Source organism: Coturnix japonica, chromosome 1, assembly GCF_054131305.1.
Source record: "Coturnix japonica strain WE chromosome 1, WE-NBRP24, whole genome shotgun sequence".
Lineage (NCBI taxonomy): Eukaryota > Metazoa > Chordata > Aves > Galliformes > Phasianidae > Coturnix > Coturnix japonica.
The window spans coordinates 69,879,080-69,897,364 of NC_140663.1; the positions used below are offsets into that span (position 1 = coordinate 69,879,080).

The 18,285-nt window shown below is 40.2% G+C and overlaps 1 protein-coding gene across 9 annotated transcripts in view; it reads right to left on the bottom strand.

Annotated features, from left to right (window-relative positions):
• The window catches only part of TEAD4 (TEA domain transcription factor 4), a 47,017-nt gene that overhangs the window by 3,804 nt on the left and 24,928 nt on the right, over positions 1–18,285 (bottom strand). For 3 of the 9 annotated variants that reach the window (XM_032446770.2, XM_085544286.1, XM_085544291.1), the window contains exons 3-12: positions 17,336–17,400; positions 16,415–16,477; positions 13,548–13,682; positions 12,929–12,972; positions 11,439–11,494; positions 10,787–10,917; positions 9,415–9,588; positions 3,697–3,837; positions 2,425–2,577; positions 1,388–1,624 (exon numbers count right to left, since the gene is read on the bottom strand). In XM_032446770.2, coding sequence (XP_032302661.1) covers positions 1,511–1,624; positions 2,425–2,577; positions 3,697–3,837; positions 9,415–9,588; positions 10,787–10,917; positions 11,439–11,494; positions 12,929–12,972; positions 13,548–13,682; positions 16,415–16,477; positions 17,336–17,400 — 1,076 coding nt within the window. In that variant the 3' untranslated portion in view covers positions 1,388–1,510. Of the gene's footprint in view, positions 1–1,387; positions 1,625–2,365; positions 2,578–3,696; positions 3,838–9,414; positions 9,589–10,786; positions 10,918–11,438; positions 11,495–12,928; positions 12,973–13,547; positions 13,683–16,414; positions 16,478–17,335; positions 17,401–18,285 lie in introns of those variants that run through there. The other 6 variants (XR_014944990.1, XM_015871755.3, XM_015871765.3 and 3 more) reach the window with 6 other exon arrangements.

Below are 18,285 nucleotides of genomic sequence, written 5' to 3' on the forward strand. Positions count from 1 at the left end.
TCACAGCAATTCCTGAGTAAACAATCTCTATTTACAACTAAAGGAGAAGGATTGGGTTTGACTGCCTTGGAAATGAAAGAGAACCACTTGTGATTTGCTGTCCAAATGGCGTTCTTGGCAATACTTGTGCACCTCACTGTCTGCAGCCAACAGGTGTAACAAGTTATCTTGAGACAGTTATTTCACTGGTGCATAAGAAAAGAGCAGTCTAGCTCCCAGAGCTGTATTAACTGCATTTGGAAAACAGAAGAATCAGGAATTATTTTAGTCAGTTAAGAGACCAGATCCAACACATGCAGAAGACCTTCTAGGCAAGACAACATGATTTAACAAACCAAGTTTTCTAAGCATAAATGTAATTTAAAGGCCACGGAGACCATGTTCAGCCTCTAACAGGAGGAAGGCTTGAGGAGCCTGTAACTGCCTCTCTGCTAAGGTGAACAGCTGGACAAGGAGATGTGTAGGTTATATGTGGAATATCTACACACATGTTCCCATGCATGTCTAGATGAACAAGTATCTACATGTGAGGGCTGATCTGAAAGTAATGCCTCATATTTTATTACACTGGCCCACCGCATCAGAAGCAGATGTTGGGAGTATGATAGTAAACATCGATGCTTCCCGATGCTATTCCATTTTGTTGCCATGCAACAGATGGCAGCAGAGGGACAAACTGACAAAATGGCATCAGACATGGAAGTGCATGTAAAAGAAAGATATGGAATTTAATTCCTCCACATGGAAAATATGGCACCTATTGACATTTGTGGATGCTTGCTGAACATTTGCGGACACTAAACAGTGAATGTTAGCACAATGAGGTGGTGGCTGGTGCATTTCAGTAATGGTGACAGCACGTGTGGATCACCTCCACTATTGCAGATTTTTGCAAGTGTGGCATGCAGGCTCTTGCTTATTGCTGACAAAAATGCATTGCTAATGGTGGCAACTACACTGAAGAATAGTTTTTTATAGCTGAGAATGTTCTCTGTCAAGAAGAGTTACTATGCATGTTGTAGTTTCCATGGGAAAAGTAGGAAGCACTACTTTCAGTGCAGCCTATTGAAATGTAAGCATGTCTGTGTGTGTGCTGACCTCTAGATGAATGTTTGTGGAATCACACACTGTGACCAGGCATAAAATACACCTAGCCAAACTCTAAGTATGTGGTCCAGTCCACTGCTACTGCTGTATGTACAGCACTATGTGTACTTAAGGGTTGTGTTGCAGAACGTAAGGAATACATTCCAGAGAACACTGTTCAAGTGAAACTCTTAAGCAGTTATTTGCCAGCTTCCTTGACTCTAAGCCTTTCCACCATTTGCACAAACCTGGAGATACATACATATTTGCCACTGTGAATCAAAGAATAGATTGGAGGTGCTTCTCTGAAAATACACAGTATCTGCAGTTTATTTTTCAATTTGGTGAAAAGAGACAAGGGATTTTCAAGCACAGACTTTTTCCTCAGACATGCATCTCATGGATGACTCAGGGCAGATAGTCTCTAGTCCTTCACCAGCCGGTAGATGTGATGCTGGGCACCATGGTCACTAGCTGACACCTCAAAAACATATGCTATGCACAGCAAGGTCTCCTGTGTATCCCTGTTTGTCACAACCTAGACAGAAAAGGAGAAGAAGCTGAGATCACATCTGCTATTTGATTACTTGCACATTTTAACACAGAGAGCAAAAATCAGTAGTAAGAAAAGAACAGAATTCTCCACAGGAACAACACACAGCTCAGTCACCACATCCCCCAATCTACATGCTCGCACACCCAAGGAAAGCACTTTTACAGTGTTGGGACTACAATGCAATGAAGAGACAGGGAGCCAAGCAGAGTCTATTGAGGATAAAAGAAAGTTGTGACCAACCAAGTATGCAGGTCTGCTATTCCCCAGCCCCCTGATGTTAGAGATTTCTGCAGAGAGAAGGGATTTGCAAAAACAAATGGTTTTGCTCTGTTTGTTGTGTTTAGAGTGGTCACCTTCTGTGACACACCCACTCCTGCCACAGAACAGAGTAATAAGTTGAAGTCCTACATCTTCAGAGAACTGAATGAACACCACTCTATTTCCATTCTATGATACAGCCTCTAGGGTCTCATCTGCTCACCTGGCCTCAGGTTCTTTTTGGGAAAGATCTGCAATGCATCTTGTAGAGGCTAAAACTCATAGTCCGCTACAAGAATCCACTTTTTAAGATAACTTTGCCCTCTTCCCAAATTTACGCTGCATCTGAGTCAGGAAAGACCAATAGTATAACAAAAGTTCCTGTCCTGAGGTACAATACAGCACTTGTGAAAAATGAAGTAAAGTTTGATGCTGAACTGTACAAGGAAATTTGCTTTGACTCACAAGAGAGAACTCTTGCATGGGGCTTACAGGCTTCCAAGGAAAACAGTTCAAAGTCCCACCTGTAAGACAGTAAAGTTCTCCAGCACACTGTTCATCATATACTTCTCAGGAAGGTGCTTGAGTTTGTGAATGAAGTTTATCATGTATTCACAGAGAGGAGAACGATGAATGCGATAGGAATAGTGTCCATTTTCATAGTGTGCGTACTCTGTCTGCAGTTTAAAACAGAAAAGGGACTTAAAAGGTTAATGCTATCACATCAGTATCAGTCATATAAAAACTCAGAACAGAAAAATTACGACTTTTTCAAGTCATTTTACTAACAATAATGAGCTGATTAATCATTTATCTGCAGTTCTCTGCACCAAGAGAAGACCTCAGTCTTCTTGAGCCCTACAATTTTCTCAGCTTGATTTCTTTGCATCACAATAGTTTTTCTTGATCTACATAGTCCCATCGTATGCAAACCCATAACCAGATTCCAGATATGTCTATCATATGGCTGGAGATGATTCTTGGGAAATAATGTAGCTTGAACTGACTGCTGACAACAGCATTTCTGGCGTTCTGCACTCAGCTGCTCTCTCTGCATCTAAAGGCTCCTTGAAAAAAACAACAGGACAAAGCAAGAAAGAGCAGCTCTCAGCAGCTGAATGCAGCATTAGAAAGAATTTCTTCAGGGCCAGATATACATATAATTATGCAGTTGCTAGAACTGCAAATATGCAAGAACTAAAATAAGCCTCATAACTGCATAGTCTATAAATGGTCACAGTCTGTTAACTGACTATAGTCTATAGAAGATCTATTTTCACCTTTCTTTGCTCCCCGGAAAGTCCAGAGAATCACCAAAGCTCCAGAAACTAAGATTTCATAGAATCATAGAATTACTCAGGTTGGAAAAGACTCTGAAGATCATCAAGTCCAACCGCAACTTAACCAGCACCCTAACTCTAAAAACCATCCACTAAATCATATCCCTGAGCACCACATCCAAATGGCTCTTAAATACATCCAGGGATGGCGATTCAACCACCTCCCTGGGGAGCCTATTCCAGTACTTAACTACCCTTTCTGTAAAGAAGCTCTTCCTAAGATTTAAGGAAGAAACATCAAATATTATCAGATCCTCCGTCAGGTCTTGAAAAATGCAATGTTGGAGGCTGAAGCAATTTTATAACTTCAGAGCTTAGAAACAATAATCTATGGCATCCATCTCCCTGGCAAGAAATATGGGATATATTTATTTTTAGACATATTCAGCATACAAATACTTGAAATAATAGAATAGCGACCAGAGAGAACCTTGTGCAAAGGTTCCTACTCCTTACCTCCACTTTCTCCACCACCTGTTTCCCAAAGGAACACACTTTAGTGGAACAGGTAATGACCATATTTTCTGGGCTCTCATATTGACTAGAAACACCATAGAAAGATCTGGATTCATCTTCAATACTAGTGTTCAAATCAGCCTGTAAAAAAAAAAGAAGAAAAATAGATGGTTACCAAAGTACCTGTTGTGGTGGCTTTTTTTTTTTGCCATGAACTAAAGTAATCTTGTTTAGCCAGAAGTGTCCAAAGGTCCAAAACAGATTAATGTGCATCAAGCCTGCAGGAGAAATCTGGAGAGTATGCACTAAAAACTAGTTTCCACTTCAGAAAATGATGGGGGGAATTTGCATGTATTTTAGGGAAATTGAACCCTAAGAATGTGTGACACAGCCTCTTGCCTTAGCTGATCTTTACCACTTGGACAGTGCAGGACAACAAATGTCTGTGTCTAAGTTTGGCAAATGGAAGTTCTAATGCTGGGAACCAGCTCCTTAAAATGCTGTTTTTCTGAAGTTTCCACCAGGGGGCATTCAAATGTAAGAAAAGAAGTGATATTCACTTCCCTCCAAAAACGCAGAGGGCATGTAGGAATGTGCAACTTGCCTTCCTCTTTCAAAACTAAGAGAGTATTGGCCTTACAGATCACAGACACTGGTTTCCATCCTCTCATGGAAGCTACAGGCCTTGTATGAGAGATGATTTAACATACACATTATCTGCTCCCGAATTACTTTCAACTTGGTTTATGTAAACTGAAAATGTTAATAATGTGTATGAATACAAAACCTAAGAACTGCAGCAACTCAGGAGTGGAATTCAATCTGTTAGCCTTCCCTGCTATGGAGATATAGGATTACTTCCTTTAACAGAGAAAAAAGAAGCCACTGTTATCAGCCATAGCCAATTTTATTTCTAAATATGCGTCTTCAACTTGCCAATGAGTTCCATGCTGAAAAAATGTGACCCCTGAGACACAGTCTTCAGCTCATCTGAGGCTTTCAAAAACAATGACTGGGCAAGAATCCAAACTATAGTAAATGCTGTGAGAAACTATAGCTTTGCACACGTGTCCCTTGTGGTCAATGGAAAAGCATGTGCTAAACAAATCTTTAAGAACGGTTCAAAACTGGAGACACTCCTACTAAGAAGGGGGAAGACACAGTTCCTGAGCTAGAAGATAATAGAAGTCCTCGCCAACAGTAAGAGTAAATGCAACCTAGCTAGCTTTCCAGGACTGTGTCATTTAAATACTCGGTATCAGTTGCCTCAGCAATTCAACCTGCTTCCTGCAGCCAACCATGTTTTGACTGCTGAACACTCTGGGAAATTACTTTGGTGAAAAACGTGCCACTGACATAGAAATCCCTTACATATGCTATTACTAGGTAGGAGTTTGAGCTGTTGACTGCCAGTGAAATTAAAGTGCAAAGATCATAAAAATCAGGAATGAAGGCATACAGCAGACAAGAGAGGATGACAAAGGGAATCTGCACTGCTGCTATCAGGATGAAGAGGTGGACAAGACATTTTTTAAGTTGGGTGAGGTCTCAAGGTCTCTACCTCATGTTCTCGTGGGGGACTTCAACTTCCCAGACATCTTCTGGATTTATAATACGGCAGATAGGGAACAGTCTCAGAGGTTCCTAGATTGTGTGGGAGATAACTTCCTGGTGAAGGAACCAACAAGGGGAAGCAAATTCCTGGACCTGCTGTTTGTTAACAGAGAAGGTCTTGTGGGGGATGTAAAGGTTGGAGGCTGTCTGGGATGTAGTGACCACAAGATGCTAGATTTCTCAGTCCTTGTTGAACCACAGAGGCGAGTCAGCAAAACTACCACACTGGACTTCCAGAGGGTAGATTAACCTCTCTAGGATCATGGAGAGATCCATGGAGAGCATCAATAGGGCCAAGTGTCAGGTCCTGCACTTTGGTCACAACATCCTCAGACAACTCTACAGGCATAGGGAGGAGTGGCTGGAAAGCTGCCTGATGGAAAGGGACCTTTGTGTACTGATGGACAGTCGGCTGAATGTGAGAATGGCATCCTGGCTTGTATCAGGAATGATGTGGTGAGCAGGACTAAGGAAGTCATCCTGCCCCTGTACTCGGCATTGGTGAGGCCTCACCTTGAGTACTGTGTTCAGTTTTGGGCACCTCAGTACAGAAAGGACATGGAGGTGCTGGAGCAGGTCCAAAGAAGGGCAACAAGGCTTGTGAAGGGCTTGGAGAATATGTCCTACAAGGAGTAAGTGAAGGAACTGGGGCTGTCTAGTCTGGGGAAGTGGAGTATGAGGGGAGACCTTATTGCTCTCTTCCAATATATGAAAGGTGCTTACAGAGGGTGGTAACGCTCATCTGCATATATCTGCTTTGGTGAAAGTACTGTCAGTCTTTAACTTATTTCATTTTCCATATATCTTCTAGATAGTTTCACAACTTCTGAAAGCTCTACTGTGCAAGTACACCATTCTAGTAACAGGCAAAGCCCTGAAAGCTGCTCTTCCTCAAACTATTAATAACGATGCATTTAGGAGGAGTTCATGGGGAGAAACAAGTAACAGATGGCAAAGATAATATTACATTGGAAAAGAGCAGAGCAGCCACTGCCCGTGTGTTTGAAGGTTAATGTCTCATATTCATTGTCATGTGCTAGAATGCAGTTGGAACAAGAAGAAATGTCATGGAGATGTCATGCACAACAATCCAGGTCCAAGAGCTAGTTCATTTTATCAGGCTCCCAATGCCAAAATCAAGGCAGAATTACAAACACTGTCTATGTCTCAAATTAGTCAACTTTTAGCTTTAGCTGTTAGCTGTTGTATAAACAATTTACCACACCACTGAATAAATACAAACTCTTTCTCAGTCACACTACCTTTTTTGTAATGTTAAAAACAATGCTATAAATTCAGTAGTATAGCAATTATTTTATCCAACACATCTTTGGACAGTGTACTTGGTACAGATGTCCATAGCAATCAAGCAATACAACAGTAAAACACCTGAGGCACATATAGAGATGTAAAAATTCAGGGAGATATAAAAATCTCAGCTGAACTTCAGTTTTCTTCTTCTTTTTAAAACCACATGGTTTGATCTGTTAAAAGCGTTTGTTTCAGCCTGGGATAGAGTATGACAGCTCTTGACCAAAATCTGTAAAACATTTGGTCAAGTCTACTTAAGTCTGTATTTGGAAATAGCAGTATAACGTCTTGTAGAATTTCCAGGTTTTGCTGCTTTATATTATCTGGTCTCTCCCGTTGGATGGAGTTTCACTACACAGATCTATTACATCAAACTCAGGGATTTATAAGTCAAATGTACCACAGTGAATTACAGGCATGACTCACAAGCTTTGTTTAAATATAAGACCGCAGTACTGCATGCTGAATCATAAATCTACCAAGAAAAAGTTTTGGACTTTTCCTCAAGGAAAGGAAATTGCCACATATTTGTTTATTTAAACTAGTTCTGTTATACTGACCTGACCTGGAAATCCTAGCTGAAATCTTACAACAGGAGTAATGTAAGTAACACCTATGCATACTTCATACACAATACGAATCATAGAAGCACTCCAGCTTTCTCATCCAGAATGCCACAGCAGAAGTCACATTTTCATTACCTACTGCCTACGCTGAGAAACATATAAAAGACTGAATTATTTACATTATACAAGTCTAAGTGGCTTCCTCTCGAAATCAGTGACTTCACTTGTAAACTTATCTCACTTGTAATAAACAGCTGTCAATATTTCCACCAACAAAACTGGATATAAACTCCAGATATGACTCAACAATGAAAGAGAATGAAAGAGCATTAAAAAAAAAAAAAAACCCAAGAGAGAGAAAAATCAAAATATCAAATCAAGGCCCAGACACATAACTCTCGTGACATGAACCCCAAGGCATCGTGCATTGTACCACTGGCATTGGAGTACAGATTTTTCAAGTCCTATGGCACATCTCCTTATGGAAATCCAATTTCAGTGAGTTGGCGCTCTTTGAAAACCAGATACCTTACGTGGGCCCAGTGAGAGCAGCCTTAATGACATTCCACCATGTAAATCCTTCAAAGCCTAACTTAGGTTAGTATGACAAGGTACATAGGCCACATTTGCCTCTCTCTTATTAAACAGACAAACAAAATCCCCAAAGACAACTCTGCAAGCACAAAAAGAGCATGCTGTCAGTTTAGATAAATAAAATCTCATTTGCACTAGATTGTAAGTTCATTATGATTCTTCTTCCTTTAAGGAATTCTGACTGTGATGGTCTCTCTGGTTAACACCTCCCTCTATTTTATTTTTGTTCCTGAAACTTCCAAAGCACTTCAATGTGATACCACAAAGGAGACAGTGTACTTCACCTTGGCATGAACATCTGCTTAGGATCTCTATAGAACAAAGCAACTGTGTGTTCCATGTCCTTTTCCAAGGACCTTTCCTCAGAAGCCACCCTCTCCTTTTGTCACATCAGACTTCTGTTTCCTTTCTCAAACATTTTTTAGCAGGGCAATTACTACACAAAGTAGTTTGTCAAAAGAGACCCTTCCCAGCAACGTGCTGCTCTCTCTAGTATCTTCCATTAACAGGCAAACAGAGCTGGTATTTAATTTTTTAGCTTAATTTTCTCAAGCAGGCTTGATGGTACTCTGATAGAGGCTAATTCTTTTAGGGACCAAGCTTAGTAGTACACAATATGTGGGTAATAAAATTATGTCTGCAAGAATTGCTGATAACTAATGCTCTAAGCATCAGACATTGAAACACAGACTTCTAGCCAGCATTCTCCAACTGAGCTCTGGAAAGGTTAGATTTGAGACAGCTCGGAAGTCACAACTCAAGGCACACAGATTAATGCTTCTTACTTCTGAAGGCACCAGTTAAGAGGCTTTCTAATGTCTGTTTGCACAGAGTACAAGATATGGAAGCTCATTTCTCATCATCTCATTCCTGACCTGGGGTTGAAGCTGTAAGCTCAAGGTGAAAAGCTCCAAATCACATTACACTTTCCCTTCAGCTATCTATCTTGCAACTGCCCCAAGGTTTTATTATTTTTAACCATGTAATACCTATGATAATTGTCATGATCATAACTGTTTTGTTTGTATGCTGAAGTACAATGGCACAGTCTTTGCAAATTTACGTTAATGAAAATGCTTTCCTGGCTAAATTAAGAAAGCTTTTGCCAATGTACCAGAAATAAATTCAGTAAAATATCAAAATTTCATAACATATCTCTCTTATCTTTGCTCTCTCAACCACTGTCCCTGCAGTCAATGTGCATCTGTTCATCACTGGTACTTGCATAGCACAAAACACAGCTAGTGAGATAGGAGAGGAGTCAGAAAAATGTTGCCACTGCAACATTTGAGTGTTGAGAATTCACTCAACACTGAACACAAGGGCACAAAGAAGAACTTTCTGTGAATTCTTCTCTTGTATATAATTAAGCAACTCAAAGTGTGCCAGTCACCATTACCAAACTCCTAATGAGAGCTGTACAGATGACATCATGAAATATACATCTCACTCCAATACAGAATTAAGACCCCGTGCAATTAAGGAAAGAACCCCAAAGAGAGTTGTGACTGTATTTAGTCTTCTGCTCTCAGTGAGAGGCCATCTAGCTGTCATCTAACAGGTTGTGAGGCCACTGCTTTTAAAGTAAGAACTTCATAGCAAATGGATACCTTACAAAGAGTCCTTCCCTTACCCAGAATTTGACAAGGAAGAAGGCATTTGCTGGCCCCCTTTCAAACAGCTCCTTCAGGCCCCCTTTTTTCTCAGGGAACTTGTCATATATCTGTCGGATATCCACTGCCTCAAGGTAAGGATCACTGTAGCTGGGATTTGACTGCCCGATGTGCACAAACAGGTGTTTGTTATACTGCAAGAACACGAAAAACAAGGGATTAGGAAATTTTTCAGTAAATTCTGAACATGCAGCTTTTCATGGAAGAAAAGCTGACGTTTTAGCAAACTGGGTGAGTCCATCCCAACAAAAAAATCCAAAAAGCTTCTAAGACCACTTCAAAAGATCTTCAAGCCCAGAAAGTACGCAGTTATTTCATCAGTTGATGCGGAGAGCATAAACAGTGCATGAAGGGCTGGGTTCTGAAGATGATACAAATGATTATACGGAAAGGTCTGTACCTCTGCTCTACACATCACTCCAGAACCGTGACAGTAGATGCTCTGTCACCTTAATCCAGAAGGAAACAGCAAGAAAAACCTGACTACAGGAATTTTCTTTAAATTTGATAGCACTTCCTAATAAAACAGAAATATTAGCCGAAAGATCTCTACTAATACCAGTTAATACTGCTTTTAATTTCTTATGAATACATCCAGCTTCTTGCTTCTTCTGAAGTATTACCGTGTTTTTTTTCCCCCCTAAGTTCACTCTTAAGCCATTGCCTCATAAAAACAGTCTGGAATTACCTGAGATGCAGGATTCTACCTGTCACAAGTCACTCAGCCAATAAACATCAAAGCTCCTTATCCTGTCAAGTACTGCCTAAGTTACCACAGCAAGGTACCAGCCAAATGCAACTGTCTTTTTTGAAGTGCAGTTTTCCTGTCTCAGAGAAAGGAAGTATAACTGGCTCATCACCAATGTATTTCTTACGTATCACAAGGCTTTAGTGTGACAGGCAAGTCTTATCACTCCTATTTTATATATGGTTTCACAGAAACACACTGATGCAAATTTGTCCCAGCTGACCCCAAATTTAAGTTCTCAGTACACAAGAGAGATTATGTGGCTCCATGTGATCTAACCATCACTTGATTCTAGGTCTATTCTCCTAGGCTGAACAGGATAGTTAGAATAGCCCTGTGGGGGCTGTACTACTGTCTCATGACCCTGGAAAGGGAGGCCAGAAGCAAATGGCATGTAACTGGCTATATTGCTGTAAGCAATTCTGTCCTTTCAGAAAAGGATCTGTTTTAACTGGGTTCTTTGTTTCCCAAAGATGGCCTTCTAAACAAGAATTGTCATACATATATAGCACATATTCACAATGAGGAGGAGCTACCTGAATACCAAATATAAATGAGGAGTGAAAGTCAAAAGTGTATCTTACCGTGTCTTGATCTTGCTGTTGTTCCAAGAATGCAGAGAACTCTAACATCCAAAGTTTGGAGCTAGCAACCCTTCGTCCTTGCCAAGCTGGTGCTGATGAGGAAGGTGGGAGGCCAGTGGGAGAGTCAAACCCTAAGCATACAAGATTTATATACTGAAATTTAGAAACAGGTGATTTGTAACAGCTCTCCAATAAAGAACCTGTTGTCAAAGCTGAACGATAACATTTTCTTCTAACTTCAGTCATCATGCAAAATACCATTCATATGTTCCTCACTCCCCCTGTGCTAGAAATGGCTTCTCAGTCACACTCTGCTAAGACAGCAGTTGTCAGAGTTGTACCAACTGATATAGAAGATAATCTACCTGGTTTTGATTTCATAGAAAACACATGACTTTAAGAGGACCTGAAAATGCCCTAAATTAGCAGTGAAATAAGTTGGCTTAGTATCAGAAAATTAAGCATCACCAACATGATTAACTTCTCAAAATGAGGAAACTGAGAAGAAAAATATATCTATTATTCCACTCAATGAGGAATAGGAAAGGCAATTGTTATGATGAAATTCAGTGTTCTAATGCAAGCAGCATGGTGGAAGAACAATAGACAGTTAATACATAATTTGAAAGAAATAACTGTATTTCTTACATACCTGGTAATGGCAGTGAAGGCTGTAGAGCATAGGGTTGTTGAGGAAAAGGTTTCACGCTACAGGTATGCAAAGATAGTTGAGGGAGGGAAGGAAAGAGGAAAAGGAAAATACGTTTGATCAAATGTTTGTTTAGATTAGATTATTAAAACAAACACTTTTCATTTCTTCCAGAACAGCTTCCAGTATTTCATGAACCACTTTTCCCCACAAAACAGCTTATTAGTTTCTGTTTCCTGATCTGCCTTACAAACAGCAGCAACTGAACAAGAAAAGAGCAAGAACACATAGTTGGAGTGAAAAGCATTAAAAAAAAGGATAAAAGATGCATACAAAACGATTAGCACATTTGTCTAGCTATGTCCTACACATTACCACTACAGTCGGTACTGTCTTCATATTAAATTATATTTCCAATTATTCTCCTGGGTAAGGGTCTCATTCCTTTGTACTTTGTAGTGCCTGTGGACATCTAAGTGCCATTCACAGAACCAACTTATGGGTTGCAGGGGCCATGTTTCTGTAATGTCGGAAGCTATAGCGATTAAGAGTATGCTCACTACTGAATATCAAGCTAGACTAGCCAGCAAACAGATGACTTTGGGGCTAACTATATGTCTTCAGGGACGAGGCACCTTGAGGAGGCTACTTTCAGTGGGACAAAGAGATCCAGGCCAACTGACATAATGACTGTGAAGTCTGAAGGGCAACTGAAAGCCAAGTTTGTGTGTGTTTATCTTTGTGAGTGGCAAATTGGGAAAGAGTCAAGATACAGGACCATTTACTGGCTGGACTGTATATCCAAGCCCAGCTACCAAAGAGATTCACTGTGTGTATTTGTTCATATGCATGTGTGTTTTATCTGTGTGTGCAAGTGAGGGATCTGCACCAGCAAAAAGGGAAACAAAGGATCGAAGGATAGCTACTGGACAGAGTGCACAAAGCCAGATACTGGATAGATCCACAGTATGTGTCTATATCCCCTTAACACACCTTTACCCGGGTCATCCAGAGAGAGATACAGAACGAGGCTGCTGATGTTTTTTGTATTTCTATTAGTCAGTGTTTTTTTTTTTGTGGGGGCCAATGTTTATCTGCATGCATGTGCAATGCATATGTTTGCGTGCCCACCAGGAACACAAGCTCAGACGCCCTTACTGGTTGAAAATGGGAGCAAGGAGATGCAGCTGCCTTGTCTCAGGCTGCTAGATTCAGCAGCTCATTAAGTTAACCCACATTAGGCTGTCTGATGAGTCATGGGGCATGTTAAAAGGGTACAATCCATGCTGAAGATACCATATGAAGACATAGGGCTTTATTTGTTTAAGATTGTCTTGCGACTCTTAAGTTTATCATGGGCCTTAGGTCTCAGATCCATAGTCAAGGAATCTGCCTAAGAACAAGGATTACATTAACACTTCAAAATTCTTGAACTAGCTAATGTTCCTCAAGGAGCATGGAGGAAACACCTGCTCAGACAAAGGAATACTCACTCTTGTGAAGATCCAGCTTGTCCTGGCAAAGCTCCTTGCCAAAACTGCAAGAGAATATACACGCAAAGGTGATTACTCTTAGGATAGAGAAAAAAAAAAAAAGCCAGGCTTGCCCCTGTTTGAAGAAAGAAACAACAAGCTCAGACAAAGATATGATACAACTGCAGCTCCTCTTTCTGCTTTCCTGGTTTAATCCTTGGAGGGTGTTTTCTACACAGTAATAGTTAATAGTAGTGATGTAAAAGCAAATGACACAAGGACAGGGGATGCTGACAGGCCCTCTGTGTTAAAAGCTTTGTGTAAGAGCCATCATCATTTGTGATCTAAGCACTCAGGATAAGCAAGGGAACGATGAGTTTGACAAAGGGTCTGGATGGTCCAGAATGTTTCATGGACTGAGAAAAGGAAAAAAAATTCAAGCAGCTGAAAAATCCAGAGAATATGATAATTCTCTTGCTTGTGTCATTATTTTAAAAGCATACAATGAAACTCCACTGTTACATATCAGTGTGAGCAAGCAATTTGCTGTACAAAGAAAACACCTTTTGGCAGGTCTTGATAGTCTTTCAAAGATTCAAGTGTCATCAGCCCAACTCTTCTAACACACTAGTTCACTCACCCCAGAAACAGAAGGATAGGCTGGTCGTGGGAGACCTGGCAAGGCCATTTTACTATGGAAGGCAGCTGCAGAGATTATCTGGGCTGATGACATTGTAGCCATACTCTGCATAGCTTTATCTTTAGCTGTCTGATCCTATGGGTAAGAGTAGAAAGAGAGAAAAAACAGAATAATTATAATGATAAATATGTTGCCTGATCTAATGGATTCTGAGCATTTCTGAAAACCTGAGCAGAGGACTCACCAATTAATACCCTAAGAACTCTTCAAAGCTTAGTACTCTCAACCATTACTATACCTTCAGATGTGGCTAATCTTACTTCCTGAAATGCTGGGTTCACACTGTAGAAACTGTGAAGCATTTCTCCTTTCTCCTTTCTGTCTGCAGCTAAAATGTTTTCTCATGGAAATTAGTACTCTAATTCACTAGTGTTTTAAGTACTGGTAAGGATAGTTAATGGAAAGACCTTCCATTCTCAAAAAAATAAAATAAAATTCTAAAAACAAGCTCATTGTCAGTACCAAGGGAGTTTGGCATCATCACTGTAAAAAGATTATCTCAGTTCAGGTCTTTTATTCTCAGGTAGAACTGATCATCCCTGGGGAAACAAGAAATCCCAGGATAAGAACATATGCAAGAACATTCTGTTTTGTACTTTAGCAAGACTGTGGAGTTGCCACAAAGAAGGGAGCTAATGTATGTTGAAAACAAAGCGCGTTCTTTGTTTCTTCTACAAAGAAATCCAGGATATGAATGGACAGCCATAAGTACTTCCACATATTCTTCCTTTCTTCCTACAGTCCCATACAAGTAATCTTTATCCTTCAGACACTCTGCTTTTATCTGTGACATCATAATTATAATGGCAATGCAGGAGGTGAATTCATGGCTTGGAGAAGCTGCTGAAAGAAGATCTTGTTCTCTTCAGGAACTCTCAAAGCCACGAGCTCATTTATTTTAGGAACTGCGCTAAGTTCTTGCTCTTGGGTCTCTTCTCTCTCTATCCTCCCCCATAAGGTTTTGTAAAGGCCAAATCACAGGGATATCGGTGGATGTAATACAAAAACAGAGTTTTTGATCTTCTACCCTACTTCCCCACATCTATCTACAACAGGCACACTGCACACTTAAAGAAGATAACTCAATTTGTGTGGGAGAAATTAGACTAATTGCCTTGAAAAGTCAGTATGTAGCTGCTCAGATTTCTATTATATAAATATGAATAAGTTTATTAAGTATGAAAAATTAACAGTGACAGAAGAAAACTCAGCTACCAGCTGAAACTGGAAGAAGGGTAGTAGCTATTGTGATTCCTTTTCCTTGCTTTATGAAAATGATAAGGGAAAGCAAAAAAAAATAAATGAGTTGAAACAGTGCTACAGACTTGCCTCGACAGGCAAAAATGAACACTCTGGTACTGGTGAATAGTTCACTACATGCAGCTGGGAGACCTCTCAACATGTACAGAAGTAATGTGAAAGGAGAATAAATAATATCTCCAAGCTGCTCACCAAAACACCTCCATTCCCTGAGAACAAAAACTGCCAGCTCTTAAATGCTAAGTGCAAACAGACTCATCTGATTGGCTTTTCAATCATGCTGTGACATGCAAATAATGGAATCAAGGTTACAGATATAAGCAGTAAATCTTTTTAACACCCTGGGCAGTTTTTTGCTGCTCACTCTAACTTGCCTCTCCACTTAACAGTACCACAGGCTTAAAACTTAGGCGGCACTACCTAGAAGCACTGAATTAGTTGTAATTTGTGGCTCCTTTATCAGTACACCTGGAAACACAACAGGCAAATTATGGATACAACACCAGCTTATAACATGGACCTGGAACTGGTGGTGGAAGGAGGGTAGTGCTCATTCGTAACTTTTAGAAGTAATCACTGCTCATGCTAGAGATGCACACACTCCAGCACTGGTCAAGACTAAGTGTCAACGTCACTCACAGACAGTCCACACCTTGTGTGGCCCAGCAAGAAGTTGTCCAGACAGTGAAGACGAATCATGTACTAACAGCTGTCCACTTAAAAGTCATGACTAGACTGAGATATCAGGACACTCATAGTCACCTGAAGTATGGAAAAAATCAAGGAAGCAAATTGCTTCTCTTCAGATCACATCAAATCAGGAAGGCCAGTATGCACCTTCCTTCCTTGGCTCTCTCAATGATATAAAACAAGGACTACAGAAAGGAAAACACAGATTTACTTAAGCAGCTAGACAGAAGTCAACCATTTTCCTTCTCATAAGAAGGAAGATAAGCCCAGAACTCTTCAGATAAGGTCTGAATTAATCAAAGTGCAAAATCTGTTCAGCTGGTACCATTTTACTGGAGAAGATGTCAGGTGGCATTTCAACCTCCTTCCAGTGGTTATACTAATTCAGACACTTCTTAACCAGGGACAACTCCATATCACAACCTCTAGTAGAACTATATAGCACACCAATACCTGTAAAATTACACTTGCCAAGGAAGGGAAAGCACCAGGGAACGATTAGAGGCCAACGTTTGTAGCCATAAACTCCAACTTCTCAGTTGAACACTCTTCCCATGCTCCCAAGTCCAAGATACACTCAAACTTGAAAGACAGCAGTATAAACCGGAGGTAGAAATCAGACACATTAAAACAAAAGTCATTGTTCCTTTACTCTTTAAATAGAATTGCCTCAGACGTCACAGAGCTCAAACAATACAAGTGTTTGCACAGCACTTCCTGGGAAGTACCTTTACCTCCCCAGCTTACCACAGTTCAGTGGCTAACCTCACCCCCTTTTTTTCAGCTCTTCAAAGACAGAGGATGAAAGAACAGCTGACTCAGGGAATGCATGATATGGTAAAGGATACCCATCGTACCTTAAGCTTGGCTTGAATCTCTCTGGCTTTCCGCCTTGCCAGGACCTGGATGTGACTGGATACCTGCATTGAAAGATACAATCAGTCTTCAGTCCTGAGGGGTATTTGGTAGCTGCTCGCAGAAGTAAAGTTTACTTTAGGCACTTTGTGCAACAGGGAGTTATTTAGGTTGATGGATGGAGAGGAGTTGAGGCAGTAATTAGATGCTTTTCTAAAAGTAACTGTGATTACTGTGAGGTGGAGGATCAGAGATGGGCCAGTGAAGGCCTTTTACCATTCAGATGGCTTTATAAAGCCAGAGATCTTGTCTGAAACTGAAAAACCCATCCATAAACCTGAGGATTGTGAGTTTTGACCTCTTTCCACCCTGGCCTACACTTGGGAAAATGTTATAGGACATTGGCCACAATATATTTATTCTGAGAACTTCAGAATCTGAGCCAAAACACATCATAGAAAAAATCAGGTTGCAAGGAACCCTTTCAGTCCTCTACCCAAAGTATGTCCAGGTTTGTCAGGGCTTTGTCCAGATTAACCTGTACTGTCATTCCCAAATCAAAGAAACATCTTTTTTTATCCCATCAGCCATATGTTTTCAAGATCACTATTGCCATCTGTATGGTCTGAACAAAACCCTGCCATTTATGTTAGCTAAAATATTCATTAGTAAACAAAATAAAAGCCCACAGTGTTTAACAGGAGAAAAATTGTGTGTCACGAGGTGGATGAGAGATGTAAACACTGTAGTCATATTATAAAATTCTTGATCTGACTTCCTACTATTTCCTATTAACCAGTAAATACTTTCTAGGAAAGCTAAAAACCAATAGCAAGTGAATAGCAAGGAATTTCTTTTATGTCCTCACAGCACGTGTAGTGGTCCAAAGCACCTAAAGTTTAAATCGAATACTTTACACTTACCTGTTTCCTTGTGCGTGTTTTCCCTGTTCTTAGCTTAATATAACGGGCAATCAGCTCATTTCGGCCTGAAACAGGGAAAGAATGCAAATACCAATTTTGAGATTTTCTATTTTATTTTTTTTAATCACTTCTATCTATAAAGATTGGAAGCGTGGTGATTTTAGAAAGGTACCGATTAATTCATGTGGTAGAGGTCTGACTTTTAGGAGCTGAACTTTGGGCTACAAATTCTGTCTCTCATCTTGCATCTATATAGTTTAAAATTACCAATAAGAAAGTAGAATCAAACATTCTGCTTAATACTTTTACTACCACAGCGTGTAGAATCTGTAGGCATGGATCAAAATCACAATTAGAAACAGAAAAGTAAAATAGAAGGCCACTCACCTTCAATCATTCAGAAAGGCAAGAAGGAATAACCAGGAAACAACATGCCAGTCAGCCACACATTAGTACCTGGAAGTGTAATCTAATACTAGAACCCATTTCCAGGTACACAAAGGATAAGAATGAGTTTGTAAGTAGTTCACATGGATTTACAAACGGGAAATCACTGTTATCCAACCTGATAGTTTCTACAACAAGATAACCAACTAGTGGATGATTGGAGAGCGGTAGGGATTGTGTACCTTTAGTAAAACATTTGATACTATCTTCCATAATAGCTTTATTGATAAGCTGAGGAAGCATGGGTAAGTAGACAGGGAGGTGAACAACTGAGCCCAGAAGATTTTGAACAGTGGCGCAAAGTCCCATTACAGCAAAGTACCTAGCAGTGTACTGGGACCAATATTGTTCAGCATCATCATTAATTATCTAGACAACAGGACAGAATGCATGCTCAGAGAGCACAGACAATAGAAAACTTGTGAGACTGTATGATAAAACAGATGGCTGGGTTGCCATTCAGACAGCTACTGACAGACTGAAGATATGCGTCAGCAGGAATA